Genomic DNA, 18,827 nt, shown 5'->3' with positions numbered 1-18,827 from the left:
TCACATCGCCGGCGACGACCCGCCGGATCTCATGGGGGGGTCTCAAAACTTATTTAGTCTCGTACACTATTTTGCTAATGACAGGTTCTCAATGTGATTAATTGTGTTGATGGTTAATATCTTGGAGTTCTTCGTGTGTAACCTTATAAGTCATATTTTGCCAGAGATAGTGTCAAATTTTATGAACATGTCATCTGAATATATGATAATAAACTATACTACTTTCGTTTTTTTTTTCTCTTATATTTTGTAATTCATATAAAATTTTGCAAGACACATGTATAGAGAACTCTTTTTGAAGTTTTGTAACTCACCATTACAAGCAAATGAGATTGGCTGTGATCAAACTATATCCTTGCAATGCCTAATTACCAATTGTTAGGATGAACAAGTGAGTTTAGACAATTATGTTATGTCATTACTCATCTACAGCTATTAAAGGTGCTTGATTGGATGAATTGGCATAACCCAATTCAAGTAGTAAACCCAATTGAAGTTTAGTTTCTAAATATAATTTTGTACCATCTAATTGCCAATTTGATTGAATCGGTTTCATAATTTGCGGTTTTATTACTTTTTTTTATAAGGTTACAAGTTACAACAAGTCAAATGCTTAAAAATTTGTGGTTTTAGAAGATTTTTTTTATAACGTTACAAGAAGTCAAGTGTTTAAAGAGCGGTTCTAAATAATAAAATGTGTTAGAAGAATAGATTTATGGTCTCTATCCTTATATTACTTGAAGTGTTTAGGTAATTCGTAATGAAAACGAAAAGCGTCTCGTCACATTGGCCGAAAATATTGTTTCGCTACTCACAATAATTAAAATAATATTTAAATTAAATAAAAAAAAGATAATAAAGAAAAAGAACTGAATGTGGATTGCCATGATTGGGTAAAACAATTTAATGGTGTGAGATTGCAGAGGTCGAGGACGCCACACAATTATTGTGGTCACACCTCCAAGGGCAACACCACCCACCGTAATGATATACGAGGCTTGTTTATGTTAAGATGGGAAGGAACAAGACCCCATTATATGATATTTTTGCACTTATAATATGTTACATTTGACATGAAAATGAATGAACTGGTCACTCATCAATCTTTCCTTCAAATTAAAATAATATTATTTTACCATTAAAATAATATTATCGGATAAAATGTAACCATAAAAGAAAAACTTAATTTAACGCTAATCTTTTTAAAATGTTAGTAAAAATAGTTAATTCAACATGAACTACTCAAGCAGGATCTGTTCCGACCGAAATCAAAACAACACTTTCTTTATCCGACCCATTTAGACCCTAACCCGCGATCCGTTGACCCGACCCGTTTGCCAGCTCTAGAAACTAACCAATTTAACCCTGTGCTAAACGTATCACAAATTCAGACACGAATCACTCGCAATCAAATTCAAAGCTGTAATCGGCTAAATCAGGTCAGTTCAGTTCAGTTCATCCGTCATTCTGATTTCAATTTTATTCTCATTAATATTCGTCAATAATGCATTGTTTAACTTGCTGTATTTACCAGTTCAGTACGAAAACAGTTTGTTTCGGTGTTTATGTTTGATTCGTAGTCGAATTATGCAACTGTTAGGGTTTAAGCTCATTGCTGCAACATTATGGTTTAACAGAACTGTTAGGGTTTATGTTGTTGGCGTGCATAGTTTGCTGATGTTTAATAAATGGATGGAGACTGACCGCCAGTCGGTGGTCTACGTTACTATGCCGATTAAGATACGAGGGGAAATGTACATTATACACTATTTCTATCTACTACATTTAGAATTGGTTGCAATACAGTTTCGGTGTGAGTTTTTTTCGTCATTTTGAGGCCGTTAAATAATTTATATATATAGGGTAAGGATCCTAAGAAAACCTTTTGAAATTGAGAACTTTGAGAATCATTTTGGGTCACAAAAAAAACCTCTTAAAAAATTATACAACAAAAAAAAGGAAAATTTTAAAAAAGTAAAAAAACAAAAATTTTGTATTTTTCATCCCAATTTCATAAATAAAAACCCTAATTATACACATATGTATATTTTTATTTAATCTCGATTTACATAATGTACACATATGTACATTATCATTTATCTTAACTGTACATATGTGTATAAAGATTAATTTGTATAAAATTAAAAAATACGTATTATACATATATGTATAATTTTGCTAAACCGGTATTTTTTTCCCATTTTTTATTATTTTTTTATGAAACCGGGATGAAAAATAAAAATTTTGGCTTTTTTACTTTTTTTATTTTCGTCCTTTTTTTGTTTTATAGTTTTTTTTTATTTTCTATAAAAAGAATATTTTTTGTGTTCCAAAATGGTTCTCAGTTTTCTCAATTTCAAAATAGTTCTCACATGATCCTAATCCTATATATATAACCTATGCTATAAAAACCGGCTTATAAAAGAGTTTTTTTGTCGGTTACTTCTATTGCCACGCATACAATATTCTGATAAACCGGCACCATATTTAATTACCATCCTGACTTTGCCACCGTATATCATTGCTACCATAAACTGCCACCATTGCTTCAAACCACCACTTCCTCCGTCGGTGTAGTTTATGGTAGCGATGATAAACGGTGGCAAAGTCAGGATGGTAATTAAATATGGTGTCGGTTTATCAGAAGATTGTATACGTGGCAATAGAAGTAACCGGCAAACACTTTTTATTAGTTGGTTTTTATAGTATAAGGTAATATATAAATTAATTAGTGGTCTCCAATGATGAAAAAATCACACACCTAAACTTTGTTGCAACCAATTCTAAATGCAGTAGATAGAATATGCTAATTAAAGATACAAATAAACCGTACAAGTTTTTTTGTATATAAGAAAGGTGTTGACTTTTTAAGTATAGTATCATTTTAAACTCTTAATGTTAGTCCTCTACTTCTCTTTTAACTTCCATAGTGTTTATCTAATATAAAAGAAAGATTTAAATGTAATAACTGCATTATGTAAAGTAGTCCTATTAACAAATACTTTTGAGTTTGTAAAGTTCTATACCACTTGCTTTTAAATGGTCAAACCTGATAATTATCTGACAAGAGTAACATTTTTGATCGTTGTAATAAGCAGAACTTCTGATCTGGAGGTTTTAGCTATGACTAGTGTCTTATATGCTATTTCTTACTCTTTTTTTTGGATAATTTGCAATATATAATATATGATACGGTTTAATTACAGAAGCGTTCAGGGAACCACAAAGACATGACTCTTGAGGATATGTATGGCAAAGATGGTGATGTTGATGACGAAGATGACAGCGATTGTGAGCCTTCAGAAAAACATGTAAAGGTTGCTGCATGGTTTTGTGTTAATTGTACGATGTTCAACCTTGATGATGCTATCTATTGTCATGTAAGCTCTTGTTAAATTCTTTTGTGATGCAAGTTCTTTATTTAAGTATTTAATGTTATGTATTTATGATTTATCTCATCTAAGATGTATTCTGTTATTCGTGGTTTTGGTATATCTGACAGTGGATACTTGTTAATAATTTGCAAAACTTTTTCAGATATGCGGAGAGCATAAAGATTCTGGAATTGTTAGGCATGGCTTTCTTGCGTCGCCATTACACAAGGCGGATTCGGTTAAAAATAAGTTATTGGAACGGAATGGAAAATCGGAAGGTGTAACTCTTAACTTTTTTTAGTTTATGTGTGTGTGTGTTTTTGTGTAGTAGTAGTAGTCATGTTGCATTAGGTTTATTTATGATTAGTTATAAGGTCATACTTTGTTTTTGTTTATGTAGTCTCGGAAAAAACTCTGCTCATTCGAAATTTCTTCTTTTCTTGAATCAGAATTTTGGAATAACATTAGCTTATGTAGAAAAAAAATCTAACGAAGAGACAAATGCAAATTGAGTGAAAGTATACAAAATAATTTGTAGTTCTTGTTCTTGTAAACAGCTTAATGCTATAGTAACATTCTATTATAATTTGATATAATGCTCAAACCATTTCAAATTTTTTGGTTTTGGAGTTTTAGAAAAAAAGAGAATCTCTTGTAACCAATAATAATAAATTATCTCATTGCTTTTGATATTTTATAGAAGAATTTAACTAACTATTGACGTGATTGCTTTTCTTTTTAAAAGCTGTTACTTCTAAATCCTTAAGCCTAGCTAAAGACTGTCATTAATTTTGTGAAATACTGTATACACAAATGACCGGCTGCTTTATGTTGTTACCAATTTGATATAATAGTTTCTAAAACTTCTCCACATCTAATTATTCTGCCATGTCCTGATATCATGCGCACATAACAACAAAAAAGCCTTAGTAGGCTTTTATTAATAGGTAATAATGTAATATACAATGATATTGTCTAATTAATATTGCATTATAGCATTGAAAGAGTTTGTTGGATGTTGATGTATTCTTCTTCCTTTTCATTTCACATGCTTTCATTTTCATGATAATTTTGTTCTATAAATGTAGCTTCTTGCTCACAATTTATGGCCTCAGATAAACTAACAGCTGTGGGTTTTGATGAGAGAATGTTGCTTCACTCTGAGGTAAGATCTGTTATTGATATCTCAATTTTTATGAATATTTTCTAAATACGAACCACCATTCTTAGTTATTTATCATTTTTTTAATGCTAATGTAGCCCAAAAAATAATTATTTGGATAAACATACACGCACTTGGTCTTTATTTTGTAGGTTAAAATGAAGTCTCATCCTCATCCTGAAAGACCAGATCGTCTTCGAGCAATTGCTGCCAGCCTGGCAACAGCAGGTGTGTGACTCTTACTCTTAACCTATTTAATTCTTTTCTTTTTTGGCTACCTTTTCATATTTGACCCATTATTAATAACATACCTTGTAGGTATATTTCCTGGAAGATGCCATCCGATTTCAGCAAGAGAAATTACAAGAGAAGAACTGTTGATGGTAGGCATTTTTCTCATTACATCATTGTCAGCTTGTAAACATTTTATGTGGTTAAACTTTGGTAATTTGGTTATTGACCTCAAATTATCACGATCTTTGTTTCAAGGTTCACTCTAATGAAAATATCGAATCCGTTCAACTTTCAAGCCAGCATGTTGCTAGGTATGCTAAATAATGATAATCACTGTTGTCTATATTTGGTAACAATAATTAATTCTGTTATAATTGTTTGCCTGGCAGTTATTTCACTCCTGATACTTATGCAAACAAAGATTCAGCACTTGCTGCAAGGCTGGCAGCAGGATTATGTGCTGATCTTGCTTCTGCAATATATTTGGGGCGTGCTAAAAATGGGTTTGCTCTGGTAAAATGAAATTGAAACTTTGAAAACTGTGGTCACTACTCTGGACACTTTAATCAATATATGTGTGACGTGGCAGGTGCGTCCTCCAGGTCATCATGCTGGTGTAAAACATGCAATGGGATTCTGCCTGCACAACAATGCTGCAGTTGCTGCATCAGCAGCTCAGGCTGCAGGAGCAAAAAAAGTGTTGATTCTTGATTGGGTAATTCTGACTGATAGTTTATAAATTTTTTTTGAACACTTTTAGTAGATAAATTAATTTGAAAGTGTTATATTAATTATCTATTTGCAGGACATACACCATGGAAATGGTACTCAAGAAATATATGAGCAGAATAAAACGGTGATCCTTGAAACCATTAATTTTAATATTCTATACTAACAAAAGCATCTAGTTGCATGTACTATGAACAGCTTGATAATATTCTATATTTATATTGGTTTGTTACAGGTTTTGTATATATCCTTACATAGACACGAAGGTGGAAAATTTTATCCTTACACTGGTGCAGCCCATGAGGTAGGTCATGTTCCATTCTTGCTCAATACTTTTAGTTGGAATCATGTGGATGCAATCCACATGTATTCAGCGTAGGCGCGTAGCTGCTATGCTGGAAGTTATGTTATATATTTTTCTGCCAGTTTGGCTCTATGGGTGGAGAAGGGTTCTGTGTAAATGTTCCATGGAGTTGCGAAGGAGTTGGAGACAATGATTATATTTTCGCATTTGAGCATGTTGTGCTTCCAATAGGTTATTTCTTTTATCTTTCTTTTTGCTAATATGCGTATTATAACAATTCTGTTTATTTATTTTAAGTCACTTGATTGCAGCTCGTGAGTTTGCCCCTGATTTTACAATCATTTCAGCTGGGTTTGATGCTGCAAGAGGCGATCCACTTGGATGCTGTGATGTAAGCTTCTTATTGTATATGTTTTCATATTTTTATGTAATTAATAAAATCTTAAATCTGGTAGGTGACTCCTGCTGGTTATGCACAAATGACAAATATGTTGACTTCTTTATCTAGAGGAAAGTTGCTTGTTATTCTTGAGGGCGGGTTCGTTTATCACAATTTTTTTTTTATCTTCAACGTGATATATTTATATTTGTATTTTTGCAGCTACAATCTCCGTTCATTATCATCATCAGCTACAGCAGTAATAAAGGTCTTGCTTGGTGAAAAACCCGAAAGCATTTGTAGTGCCTTCTAAATCTGGGCTCCGGACTGTCCTAGAAGTTTTGAAGATCCAGAACACCTTTTGGCCCAATCTAGGGCCCATCTTTTCAGATCTAGAATCAAGATGGAGATCATATGCTTCTGTTCAGGAAATAAGTGAGTTCATTGTCATCTTCTGTCCAATACCTTATCCTGTTTGGTATGGAATGAACCATGTTAGGGAATAAAAAAAATATATTATAAGTTTTATCTTTGAAACTTAATACTTGAATACTTTTACTACACTGTATATATACCTATCCTAAAAGTACAACATTCTATAATCACTAACTTGTTTTCATTCAGATATGTCATACAGGGGCATTGAAAGTCACAATATGTATGCTTCATTGGAACTTCCAATTGGTAAGGTACGATGAAGTATGAACACACACATAATGTTACAAATTCACAAACTTAGAGCAATTGAGTAACACACAAAGATGACTGCTCAAATGTTTCTGAATAATTAAAAAACTGAGAATTACAAGTACATAAATACTAAAACAAATTAACGTTCAACTCCACTACTCCAGAAAACTAGCTAACAAACCGACCATATAGGAAGACTAGACTTATTCTCCTGACTTATTCAATAATAAAAACAAAGGTAACATAAATTGACACGTGAGACAAACATCATAAGATTTTGACTTTGAAGGTTGTAAAGGAGAAGGTTGTGAAGCAAGAAAAGAAAAAGAGGAAGACTACTAGCAAACCTCCGGCTGGTGGCTCTTCCCAACAACAAGAAGAGGTTGAATGGCCATATCCGGAGTTGGACCCGTTTTTTCAAAATGTGGATGAGAGTAAGCTTTCCGTCCTTTGTAAGTTACAGTTTTATTTTGTAGTTTATTGTTTTAACCTTTATTGCGTGCAACTCAGGTGAAGGGTCTATGCTGAACGCCCTTATTGGCGATATGGGCTGTCCGCAAAAACGCATCCGCGATGCGAAGGACTTGCCCATATTGGACAAAACTCGGGGCCGCCTCCTCTTCCCAACCAAGGTGTGCGCCGAGCCGATAGCCTGTGAGGCTATATTTCAAATAGGTGCGTACATTCTAAATCCTCATCCATTACATGCCATTACTTCCGACGGGGTGGTCGTTATTCTTTCATTAAGTGACGAATCATCACCCCCGAAGGAAGAATGTTCTGATGATACATCTTTATATTTCATCCGTCGCACGCGTGCTAGCAGAGCTGGAGCACAAAAAGAAGCAACGGTCTTCCAAGGCAAGTGACGCGGAGGCCAGCCACGCAGATGCCGAGGAAGAACCCGCCAAGAAAAAGTATCGGGCGAACCGCCCAAAGAAGCAAAAAAACAGCCTTGCTGATCGGAACAAGGAACTTTCCAGTAAGTTTACACAGAAACTTTCCTTTATCGTTAACTTTTTATTCAACATTTAAATTTTCCTTGTTTCTTGTAGAGCCAAGTGGATCTGCTGGTGAAGGTGTGTCTTCATCGAAGCCACCAACGCCGCCACCTGAGACTGAGAAGTTACCTTCATCACCACCAGAGACAGAGAAGGCGCCCTCGCCTCTGCCAACGACAGAGGGGGCGCCAGATAGCGTTTTGTTCGATGACGTATCTGGTTCAAAGGAGACGGAACCGACGCAAGATACTAAGGGCCCAGTGAATCAGGATGCGCCCCATTTTTCACCATCTCATTTGTTTTCTTCAACTCCCCTTCCGACGGGTGAAGGAGAGGTGTCCCATTCCCAACCTTTAATGCTGGATTACTATGGGATGGGGAACCCGGGTGAAGATGATCACTTATATATCCCGCACTGGACTCTGGAACATGGATCACGTTTTTCTGACCCTGACGTTTGCGCCGAGTTTGTCAGTCGCGGGGTGCCGCCCGCTGAGCGCGCCTTCCAGCGCTGGCGCCCTCGTCAAGACCTTGCCCAGAACTTTAATTCTGTCCTGGCCAATACTGTAGCCATCGGACAGGAAATTTTGCGAGAATGGCGATCAATGGGGGAGAGATGGGGTGAGATGTCCCGAGCTACGAAAGAAGCGAAACAAGTGGCGGATGAGCAGCGCCAGAAATCCAATACTGCAGAGTGGAAGCTGAAGGACGCACTTATTGCCCTCCAAAATGAGAAGGATAGGCAAGCCACTGTTGTACGCCAATGGGAGGAGGCGTGTAAGAAACAAAACGCCCTTCTTGAAGCCGCCCGGGATGCAACCCGGAAGAAAGAGGAAGACCTTGCCAAAGCCCTCAAAGCTAACACCGCTTTAGAGACTCAAGTTACTTCTCAAGGTAACTTGATCCAATCATTTGAAGCGGAAGCTCGGCTAAGGAAAAAACAAGCCGAGGTGATGGAGAAGAAGTCCTCTGATTTGCAAACTGCATATGATGCCCTCCTCAAGGCGCATGAAGACGTAGAGACTCGTGCGGCCAAATATCTTAAAGACAATCTAACTATGGCCGACGGGTATCGCGAATTGCAGGGGAAGGTGAAACGAGCTGAGGAAGATTGCCAATGGCTCTTGGATCCTTGGTACGTCTCTTCTTCCTTTTCCTTATTATAACTTTTTTAACGCTAGTTATCTTGCGGATGCTCACCTGTGTCTTTGTTTTGATAGGTTATCAAGCATATTAAAGAAGGGCCTGAGTTGTTAGATAGCTTGGTTATCTTGCTCAACACATCATCCCAATCTGGCCGCTTGATTGGCTTCAAGGAGGGACTGGAATATGCCCAAGCTGGCCGCTCGGTTGAAGAACACCCGCTTCATGGTGTTGACGTTAAGAAAGAATACGACATGCGCGTGAATGAGTATGACAATCTGTCATTCCCTCTTCAGGACATGTTACCTGAGTTTGCAGCGGCGGGTGATGGTGTCTTCCGCCTAAAAGAATATTTGACAGAAGAAACAGAAGACACGCCATTTACCCCGCCAACTTCACCGAAGCCAGACACGCCTGCTCCAAATCCTTAGGCTAGTTTGTATCGTGTAATTTTTGATTTGCTTGTAACCATTTTTTCGATATCAATGCAGGGATCTTTTATCTTTAGAATTTTTGTTATGTTTGTTGAATTTGAGATACGGGACGATAATAGGACCTGACCGAAGAAGGCGTTCCACATGAAGACGTTGGAGTATGGAACAAGTTAGAAGATAATCTTTTAGTTATTTAAATAATTGTTTCCTTTTATTTAATATTTTGTTGCTTATTTTAATATTCAAATATTTAGTATAAATAAGGGCTAGTATTTATTGTTTATTTAGTTTTTGATTAAATTTATTACTATAAGAGCATTGTTCTTGGACCTTTGGTTCGATTTTATCGTCTTTGATTATCATGAGTGTCTTGATCCATTGAATGCTTTCGAAACTGCATCATTTTCTTTCTTAAATTTCGGTCGATTGGTTTCAAAATTTTCAAGCCGTAACAAACGATTTGGTTACGGTCTGTACCAAAACCAACTGTATAAAACTAGAAGGTCTAGAATGGACCGTATGATTTAATTATATATATATTGTCTAAATATTTTATATTATACACGTATGCGTAAAGAAATATACTGATAGACATAATTAAATAAAAGTTATTAATGCTTATTACAAACATTATTTAATATAAGTGATTACTCTATAGCATAATACATGGAAATTCGTGGGAATTCATAAGAATTTGAACTAAAATCCTATAACATGGCGTGTTCGTTCGTTGAAATTGAAATATTAATTTCAAATGGTGTGTTCGGTTTAAAGAATTGGAATTGAAATTGGAATTCAATTCCTTCAAATTCTTTTAAATAAAAGAATTCCAAATCCTTTCAAAATGTAGAGGAATTCAAGAAAATTCATTTGATTTTTTTTAACGAGGACAACGAATAAAACATTTTAGTTCTTTTTTTACTTTTTTTGTTTTTAATTTATATTTTGAGTTATTTATTTTCTATTATTATTTTGAATATTTTTTAGGGGTTTTGATCTTAATAGAAAACCCATAAAAATTTTTAAAAAAACAATAAAAAAACATAACGCAAAATATAAATAAAAAACAAAAAATCCAAAAAAACTAAAATATTTTCGCCGTTATCCTCGTTAAAAAAACGATTCCTACTCATTTGTGGTGATATATTACAATTCATTTGTCAAACGAACATATTAAGAATGTAACTGGATTTTCAATTTCAATTCCTATTGAAATGTTCAGATTCCAAATCCAATTCTGTCAAATTCCAAATCTTATGCAAATTCCAATTCTAATTTCATTTCATTATGTGAAACGAATACGCCCTTAATATAAAGAGTAAGGATATGTTTGGCAGGGAATTAATAGTAGCTTACAGCTTTTAAGAAAAAACTCTAACTCAATAAAAAACCTTGTTTAGTTGAAGGAGTTTGAAACTTTTGGGCTAGAAGAAAAACTTGAAGCTTCTACTAATTGCGTTTAGAAAAAGCTAAAAGATTTTAGTATTTACAGTTACTTAAATAACCTCCAAGATATATACATTTAGTATTATGTTTTTTTAATTATGCTCATTTTGGTCATTTTATACAATTTATTAAAGTTTCAGCTATTTTGTTAAACACCTAAATATATATAAAAAGCTACAGCTACCAGCTACAGATTATGATGCACTGAAACGCCTAACCATGTGGAGTCCCCGTCCTAGGGACGTGATGGGGGTGGATGCGCGTCGGAAATGCGTCAGAAACGCTTCTTAAACGAACCCGTTAAATTGGGACGAGCAACAAACGATTCCGAGAAGTTTCCACTTTCTATATTCAATAGCATGGCAGAGGAGCCAAATAGCATATTCCGATGAAGATTTCCGGCGCTGGAAAACCATGAAGAAGAAGAAGAAGTTTAATTTTAACATTTAACCCCTTAGATCTTTTCTGGATTGCATTTGGTCCCTAAAACTTGTTAACTTTTACATATAAAGTGTTAACTTAGATTATGCATTTTAACATTTAATCCTCTCTATCAGACTAGTTTACATTTGGTCCTCAATTTATAATTTTATACATAAAATGTTTAAAATTGGCATTATATATATAGATAACAACTATATATTTATTTATATTTTATTGATAATTAATTATCTATAGTTGATATAGTTTTTTTTAGAGTTTGCACTTTATATCATATAAATCTATTTTGAACTTTGTTTAATATTTTTATATTTTTTAATTTTTATTTTTTGCCGTACCCTATATTGGATTTTTGCCGTTTTCCGTACCCGTAACGTCCCTGTATATAGGTACCGTACCCGTTCCCGTGTTACTTAGGCTACAATTATCAGCCACCAGCTTATAACTACAAGTCAACAACTAGTTTTGCCAAACATACCCTAACACTAAATAAGTAAATAAAAAAAATGTGGGCTAAGCTCAGTCTAAAACGCAAAAGACTTAACTTTGCCTTTCAAGTTTTTAAATAAGAATCTAGAAATCATTTGCGGTAATGATATTTGCTAAATTCTCTAAATTATCAAGAGCTATACAATTATATATCATAAATTATTTTGGTCCTTTTGTACAAAACCCCAACAAGCCCAACCCGTGAAACCAAACCGTCACTAACGGTTTGGTTTACAAAAATAAAAATTGTTACTAACGTTTTGACATAAAAACTGTGAAAAACCAGACCGTGAACACTCTTACCGCTAACGGCTGGCGGACCACAACAGGCTCAAGTGAAGAGGAAAAAGGGGGGGGGTAATAGTAAAAAAGGCTTAAAGAATAAGGAGCTAGTTGGAAAATTCCCGCCAACAGAAAGCCAGCTTCGCCTATTATTATTATTATTATTATTATTATTATTATTATTATTATTATTATTATTATTATTTCTACCCCCAAATTCAGAGTCACGAGTTGAGTTGACATAAATCACAGTCAGAGACAGAGAGAGTTAACGTCCGTCAGTCTCATTCACCGTCAGGTCAGTTCAGTTCATCCGTCATTCTAACTTACGATTTTAATTCTCATTATTATTCGTCACAGCTTTCGTCAATTTTGCATTCTCAAACATTTAAACCTAAACCTTTATATATTTGCGTAGTAATTTGAGACACTATAGTTTAGGTTTAGGTCCAATTCAGTACCAAAACAGCTTCTTTCGGTGTTAATGTTTAATTCGTAGGCGTAATTATGCAACTGTTAGGGTTTAACCTCATTGCTGCAACATTATTAGGGTTTAGGGCATAATTGATTCATTGCTGATATGGGTGTGCACGGTTTGGTTATTATCGGTTTGGTTTATTCGGTTTAACTTGGGCTAAAAGCTTTACTTAAAATACATGAAATGGATGCATAAATACATGAAATTGAATACATAAGTACATGAAATGTAGATATAAATACATAAAATGGAGGTATATGTACAAGAAATGGTGGTATAAAAACTAGAAATATATGAAAATATGAATGGTTCGGTTCGGTTAATTTTGGTTAACCGCGGGTATAGAAAATAACAGATAACCACTTTTCGGTTAATTTCGGCTTGGTTAATTTTGGTTAACTGAGGGTATAAAAAATAATCAATAACCATTTTTTGGTTTATTCAGTTATTGGTTAATTTTGGTTCTGTTTCGTTTAATGGTTCAGTTATTGCTCACCCCTAATATTTGCTGATGGTTGTGTTTTTAATGAAGGGATGGTTATATTGGAGGGTGGTCAAACCGACCACAAATCTGTCTCGGTGACTAAGCAAGTTAACCGGTTAGGAAATGAGGAGTCGGAGAATAACGTTCGCGATCAAATTGTTTTAACCAATGGAGTGGCTGCCAAAGTAAGCAACTTTTCTAGCTTGGAATTCTCTATTTAGGATATGTTTGTTTGTTGTCCTACGTTGCAAATCAGTTCTTGATTTTTTGTTGCCTAAAATCTTTAAAGGAATTTACTTTTAACGTTAGTTTAGGAGTCCACGTGGAGAGACTTATATGCTCTTGTTATACCGAAAGGAAAGTATTTAATTTGAACTCCTAATTCTAATCTTGTTTTTAACTTCCATTTTTGTGGCTCTTCGTTTTTATTACTGTAATTTAAAAATGTTTACTTATTTGATAACAACGGACGGCATTTCTTGCTCTTTTGTTATCATTTTCATTTTCCTATTTTTGGTAGAGACATGTACATTATGCACCAGTGATTGTGAGTAATGTAAATATGCTAATTAAAGATACAAAAAATTGTCTGTATTTAACAAAGGTGTCGACTTTGTAAGCATAATATCATTTAACACTCTTAGTGTTAGTCCTATATTCTTGTTTTAACTTTCTTTTTGGTAGTGTTTATGTAATTTAAAAGAAAGATTTAAATGTAATAACTGCATTGAACAATTTAAAAGTACCAATTAACAAATACATTGAGTTTGAAAAGTTCTATACTTGCTTATTAATTGTCAATTCTGATAATTATCTGACAAGAGTAACATTTTTGAATGTTGTAATAAGCAGAACTTCTGATTTTGGAAGTGTTTAGCTAAGTAGCATTTTTTTTATATGGATATGTTATTTCATCATCATCATCATCATCATCATCGTACTCAGTATATCCCACCAATAGCAATGCTATGGTAGGGTCTGAGGAGGGTAAGATGTAGACAGCCTTACCTCTATCCCATAGGGATAGAGAGGCTGCTTCCGGTGAGACCCCCGGCTCGAGGATATGTTATTTCTTACCTCTTTTTTTGGATAATTTGCAATATATAATTTATGATACGGTAAATTACAGAAGCGTTCAGGGAATCATAAAGACATGACTCTTGAGGAAATGTATGGCAAAGATGGTGATTTTGATGACGAAGATGACAGTGATTGGGATCCTTTAGAAAAAGGTCCAGGGAATCACGAAGACATGACCCTTGAAGATATGTATGGCAAAGATGGTGATCTTGATGAAGAAGATGACAGTGATTGGGACCCTTTACAAAAACATGTAACAGTTGCCACATGGTTTTGTGTTAATTGTACAATGTTGAACCTTGATGCTATCTATTGCCGTGTAAGCTCATGTTAAATTTTTTTTGTGATTCAAATTCTTTATTTAAGCATTTAATGTTATGTATTTATGATTTATCTCATCCAAGATGCATTATGCTATCCATGATTTTGGTAGATTTGACAGTGGATGGCCGCTAATAATTTGCAAAACTTGTTATGTGCAGATATGTGGAGAGCATAAAGAATCTGGAATCCTTAGGCATGGATTTCTTGCATCATCTTTACATGAGGCGGATTCGGATATGAATAAATCATTGGAATTGAATGGAAAATCGGAAGGTGTAAATCATAACTTGTTTATTTATGTTTATTTTCAATAGCAATGTTGCATTAGGTTTAATTATGATTAGTTAAAAGGTCCTACTTTTTTTTTTGTTTATTTAGTCATGGAAAAAACTTTGCTCAATTAAAACCTGTTTTTTTATGCTAAGTTTTCTCATTGCCTTTGATCTATAATAGAAGTGTTTTACTGATGACTGACGTGAATGCTTTTCAAGGAATCAGTTACATGTATGAGCTGTAATGCTGTATGTATATACAATATCAGTAACTATTATATTCTTTTTATAACTCGTAAATCCTTAAACCTAGCTAAACACAGTTATTAATTCTGCCAACTTCCGTACACACAAATGACTGGCTACGTGAATGTTACCAATTTAATATAGTAGTTTCTACAACTTTTTTACATCGAATGACTGGCTGTTTTATGCTGTTACCAATATCTTGCAAACCTAGTAACAAAAAACCATATCAGGCTTTTACCAATAGGTAAGGAAAGAAGACATCATTGAAGAAAGAAATATTAAATGATATCGTTTAGGTAGTAAATGTTGCATTATAGCATTTGAACGAGTTTATTGAATGTTGATGTTTCCTTTCCCCCTTTTCATTTTCATATGTTTTCATTTTCATGCTAATTTTGTTCTATCAATGTAGCTTCTTCACGACCTACGTCGCCACATAAATTAACAGCTGTGGGTTTTGATGAAAGAATGTTGCTTCACTCTGAGGTAAGACCTGTTCTTGATGTCTCAATTTTAATAAATGCTTCCTTACAACCAACCACTACCCTTCGTTTTTTATCATTCGTTTTATCTTTGTGTAGTTCAAAAAATAATTACTTGGTTTTTATGTTGTAGGTTGAAATGAAGTCCCATCCTCATCCTGAAAGACCTGATCGTCTTCGAGCAATTGCTGCCAGCCTGGCAACGTCAGGTGTGTGACTTTTACCTTTGACGAACTAAACCCTTCTCTTTTTTGGCTATTTTTCTATATTTGACCTGTTATTTATAATATACCATCTAATGATATTCTTTTGTTTGTTGAACCTTGTAGGTATATTTCCTGGAAGATGCCATCCGATTTCAGCAAGAGAAATTACACGAGAAGAATTGCTGAAGGTAAGCATTTTTCTCATTATATCATAGTCAACTTCTAAGCTATTCATTATTGGACAGATATATTAACAGTTTGTGGTTTAACTTTGGCTTTTGACCTCAAATTATCATGATCTTTGTTTTAAGGTTCACTCGAATGAAAATATCGAATCTGTTCAACTTTCAAGCCAATGTGTTGCTAGGTATGCTAAATAATGATAATCACTATTGTCTATATAGAGTAACAATAATTACATTGGTTGTAATTGTTTGTCTGGCAGTTATTTCACTCCTGATACTTACGCAAACAAAGATTCAGCACTTGCTGCAAGGCTGGCTGCAGGATTATGTGCTGATCTTGCTTCTGCAACATATTCTGGGCGTGCTAAAAATGGATTTGCTCTGGTAATATGAATTTGAAATCCTAACCGAGGTCACTATAACTCACCTGGATACTTTAATCAATATATGTACGACGTGGCAGGTGCGTCCGCCAGGTCATCATGCTGGTGTGAAACATGCAATGGGATTCTGCCTGCACAACAATGCTGCAGTTGCTGCATCAGCAGCTCAGGCTGCAGGAGCTAAAAAAGTGTTGATTCTTGATTGGGTAATTCTGACTGATAATTTTTCCATATAAACCCTTCTTTGGAAATTATATGAAAGAATTATATTAATTGATAGTTTTTCTATATAAAGTTTTTTCTTTGAAAATAATATCAAAGTACTATATTAATTATGCACGCCATCTATTTGCAGGACGTGCACCATGGAAATGGTACTCAAGAAATATATGAGCAGAACAAAACGGTGATCCTTGCTACCGTTGATGCTACTATCTTCAGTTTGATGATATTTTATATTTATATCTTTATTGATTTGTTACAGGTTTTGTATATATCCTTACATAGGCATGAAGGTGGGAAATTTTATCCTGGTACTGGTGCAGCCCATCAGGTAGGTACTTGTTCCCTTGTTGCTCAAGATATTGGGCTGTAATCATGTGGATGCATCCACATGTATTCTGCATGAGCTATGTTTTTGTTTACATTTTCTAATATTTTAAAGTTACTGGAATTCTGCCAGGTTGGTTCTATGGGTGGAGAAGGATTCTGTGTGAATGTTCCATGGAGTCGGGGAGGAGTTGGTGACAATGATTATATATTTGCATTTGAGCATATTGTGCTTCCAATAGGTTACTTCTTTTTATCTTTTTTTATCCTAATCCGTGTATTATAACAAATTTGTTTATTTATTGTAATTCACTTGATTGCAGCTCGTGAGTTTGCCCCTGATTTTACAATCATTTCAGCTGGATTTGATGCTGCAAGAGGCGATCCACTTGGATGCTGTGATGTAAGCTTCCTATTGTGTATGTTCTTATATTTATTGTAGTTACTAAAATTTTAAATCTTGTAGGTGACTCCTGCTGGTTATGCACAAATGACAAAAATGTTGTCTTCTTTATCCAGAGGAAAGTTGCTTGTTATCCTCGAGGGCGGGTTCGTTTTTCACCTTTTTAATATGTTTTTTTGTAACTCTTTGAACAAAAGTCTTAAACACGTTATATATTTATATATAATACTTTTTGCAGCTACAATCTTCGTTCAATATCATCATCAGCTACCGCAGTAATCAAGGTTTTGCTTGATGAAAAACCTGAAAACATGTTGGAGAATGTTACACCTTCAAAGTCTGGGCTCCGGACTGTCCTAGAAGTTTTGAAGATCCAGAACAACTTTTGGCCCAATCTAGGGCCCATCTTTTCAGATCTGGAATCAAGATGGGGATCATATGCTGCTATTCAGGAAATAAGTGAGTTCATTGTTATCTTCTGTCCCATACCTTATTTTTTAATATTATTCGGGCTATCAAATAAAGATTTTTTTTTCAAAACCAACTTTTGCAAAACGAAAGGTCTTTACATGAAATTGTTATTGATCTTTATCACGTAAGCGTGATATTCACTTTGCATGATATTCTTGAAAATGATTTGGGGAATCTTTGGTGTTGTGTGGAGCGGACCACTTAAACGTCCTTTTTCAAGTTTTTAAATTACGTCGTAAAATGGAAATAAGAGATTCTGGAAATTTCTATGAAATTTGGGCTTACATTTATTAAATCTAGATGTAACGTTTTCGTTTTCTGCATCTCATTATTGGTGTGAAGTGTGACGGTCGGTTGTAGAAGTGGCAAAGTGGGCGGGTCAAACTGATATCTTCTGCCGGTTGGGTTGTCCGAAACATTTTGTCCAAAATTTAAAAATTGTAAATCATCCGTGTGATAAATATTATTTGAAAAATATCGAATTAAAATAATGATGATAATAATATAATTTTTCGATTAACATGATCTAGTAGGTTTTATGCATTATAAATACCCCTCGCCTACTTTCGATCATTTGACCCATAATGGAACTGTTGCAGTTTTTGATTTTGCGGTATTTAGTCTAAAACAAGCAGTCCAAAATTTGTATTTTTAATCTAAATCTATATTCAAGAATGTCGTCTTCACTGAAATCTTGTCCGGTCTTTTTTATTAATTTTATGATTTGTATCTTGCAGAAAAGAAGAAAAAACGCCGATTTGTGGTACCAATATGGTGGAAGTTGGGAAGAAAAAGTTTCCTACATCACACCTATTCCGAGCAGCTTCGTCTAAACTCAAGAAAGCGTATAAAATCATCATTTTGGCTCTAAAAGTTCCCCAAGTAGTATTTTCATTGTTTTTAAGGGGGGTTATGATTAATATTTAATTTTGAAGATATTATGATGGGGTATTTTTGTTTTTGATATCTTTTTGACATCCACAGACAATGATGTTTGACAGCTTAACTTTGGCAATCACCACCTCATTCTGTGTCACATTTTGGACCTCACAAAGTTGGAGGAGAAACCACCATAGATTTACTTTTTATATCTTTCATGTCCCCTCATCAATCAAGTAAGGTACAACTTTCATTGCAAGTGGTACAACTCATT

The 18,827-nt window shown here is 34.4% G+C and overlaps 1 protein-coding gene across 2 annotated transcripts; it reads left to right on the top strand.

Moving 5' to 3' along the window:
- The first annotated feature begins 12,325 nt into the window (after positions 1–12,325).
- On the top strand, positions 12,326–18,787 carry LOC143539468 (histone deacetylase 15-like). 2 transcript variants are annotated; one of them, XR_013136447.1, is made up of 18 exons: positions 12,326–12,406; positions 13,119–13,255; positions 14,200–14,469; positions 14,633–14,747; positions 15,408–15,481; positions 15,611–15,686; positions 15,807–15,871; positions 15,995–16,050; positions 16,129–16,252; positions 16,332–16,457; positions 16,607–16,657; positions 16,736–16,804; positions 16,934–17,042; positions 17,124–17,203; positions 17,267–17,349; positions 17,442–17,662; positions 18,412–18,622; positions 18,659–18,787. XR_013136447.1 is itself a non-coding variant. In XM_077032781.1 (17 exons), exons 2-17 carry the CDS (start codon positions 13,121–13,123, stop codon positions 18,543–18,545), a joined length of 1,788 nt encoding a protein of 595 aa, XP_076888896.1. In that variant the 5' UTR covers positions 12,326–12,406; positions 13,119–13,120; the 3' UTR covers positions 18,546–18,787. The 2 variants fall into 2 exon arrangements, 1 of the variants encoding a protein (XP_076888896.1); XM_077032781.1 differs by having other exon boundaries at positions 18,412–18,787.
- Positions 18,788–18,827: the final 40 nt, after the last annotated feature.

The sequence above is a fragment of the Bidens hawaiensis genome, unplaced genomic scaffold (genome assembly GCF_021521415.1).
Source record: "Bidens hawaiensis isolate Kalapana, Puna unplaced genomic scaffold, B.hawaiensis_p1.1 tig00011896_1, whole genome shotgun sequence".
Taxonomy (NCBI): domain Eukaryota; kingdom Viridiplantae; phylum Streptophyta; class Magnoliopsida; order Asterales; family Asteraceae; genus Bidens; species Bidens hawaiensis.
The sequence above is the reverse complement of the archived record's forward strand: the minus strand, read 5'-3'. Positions and strand labels throughout refer to the sequence as shown.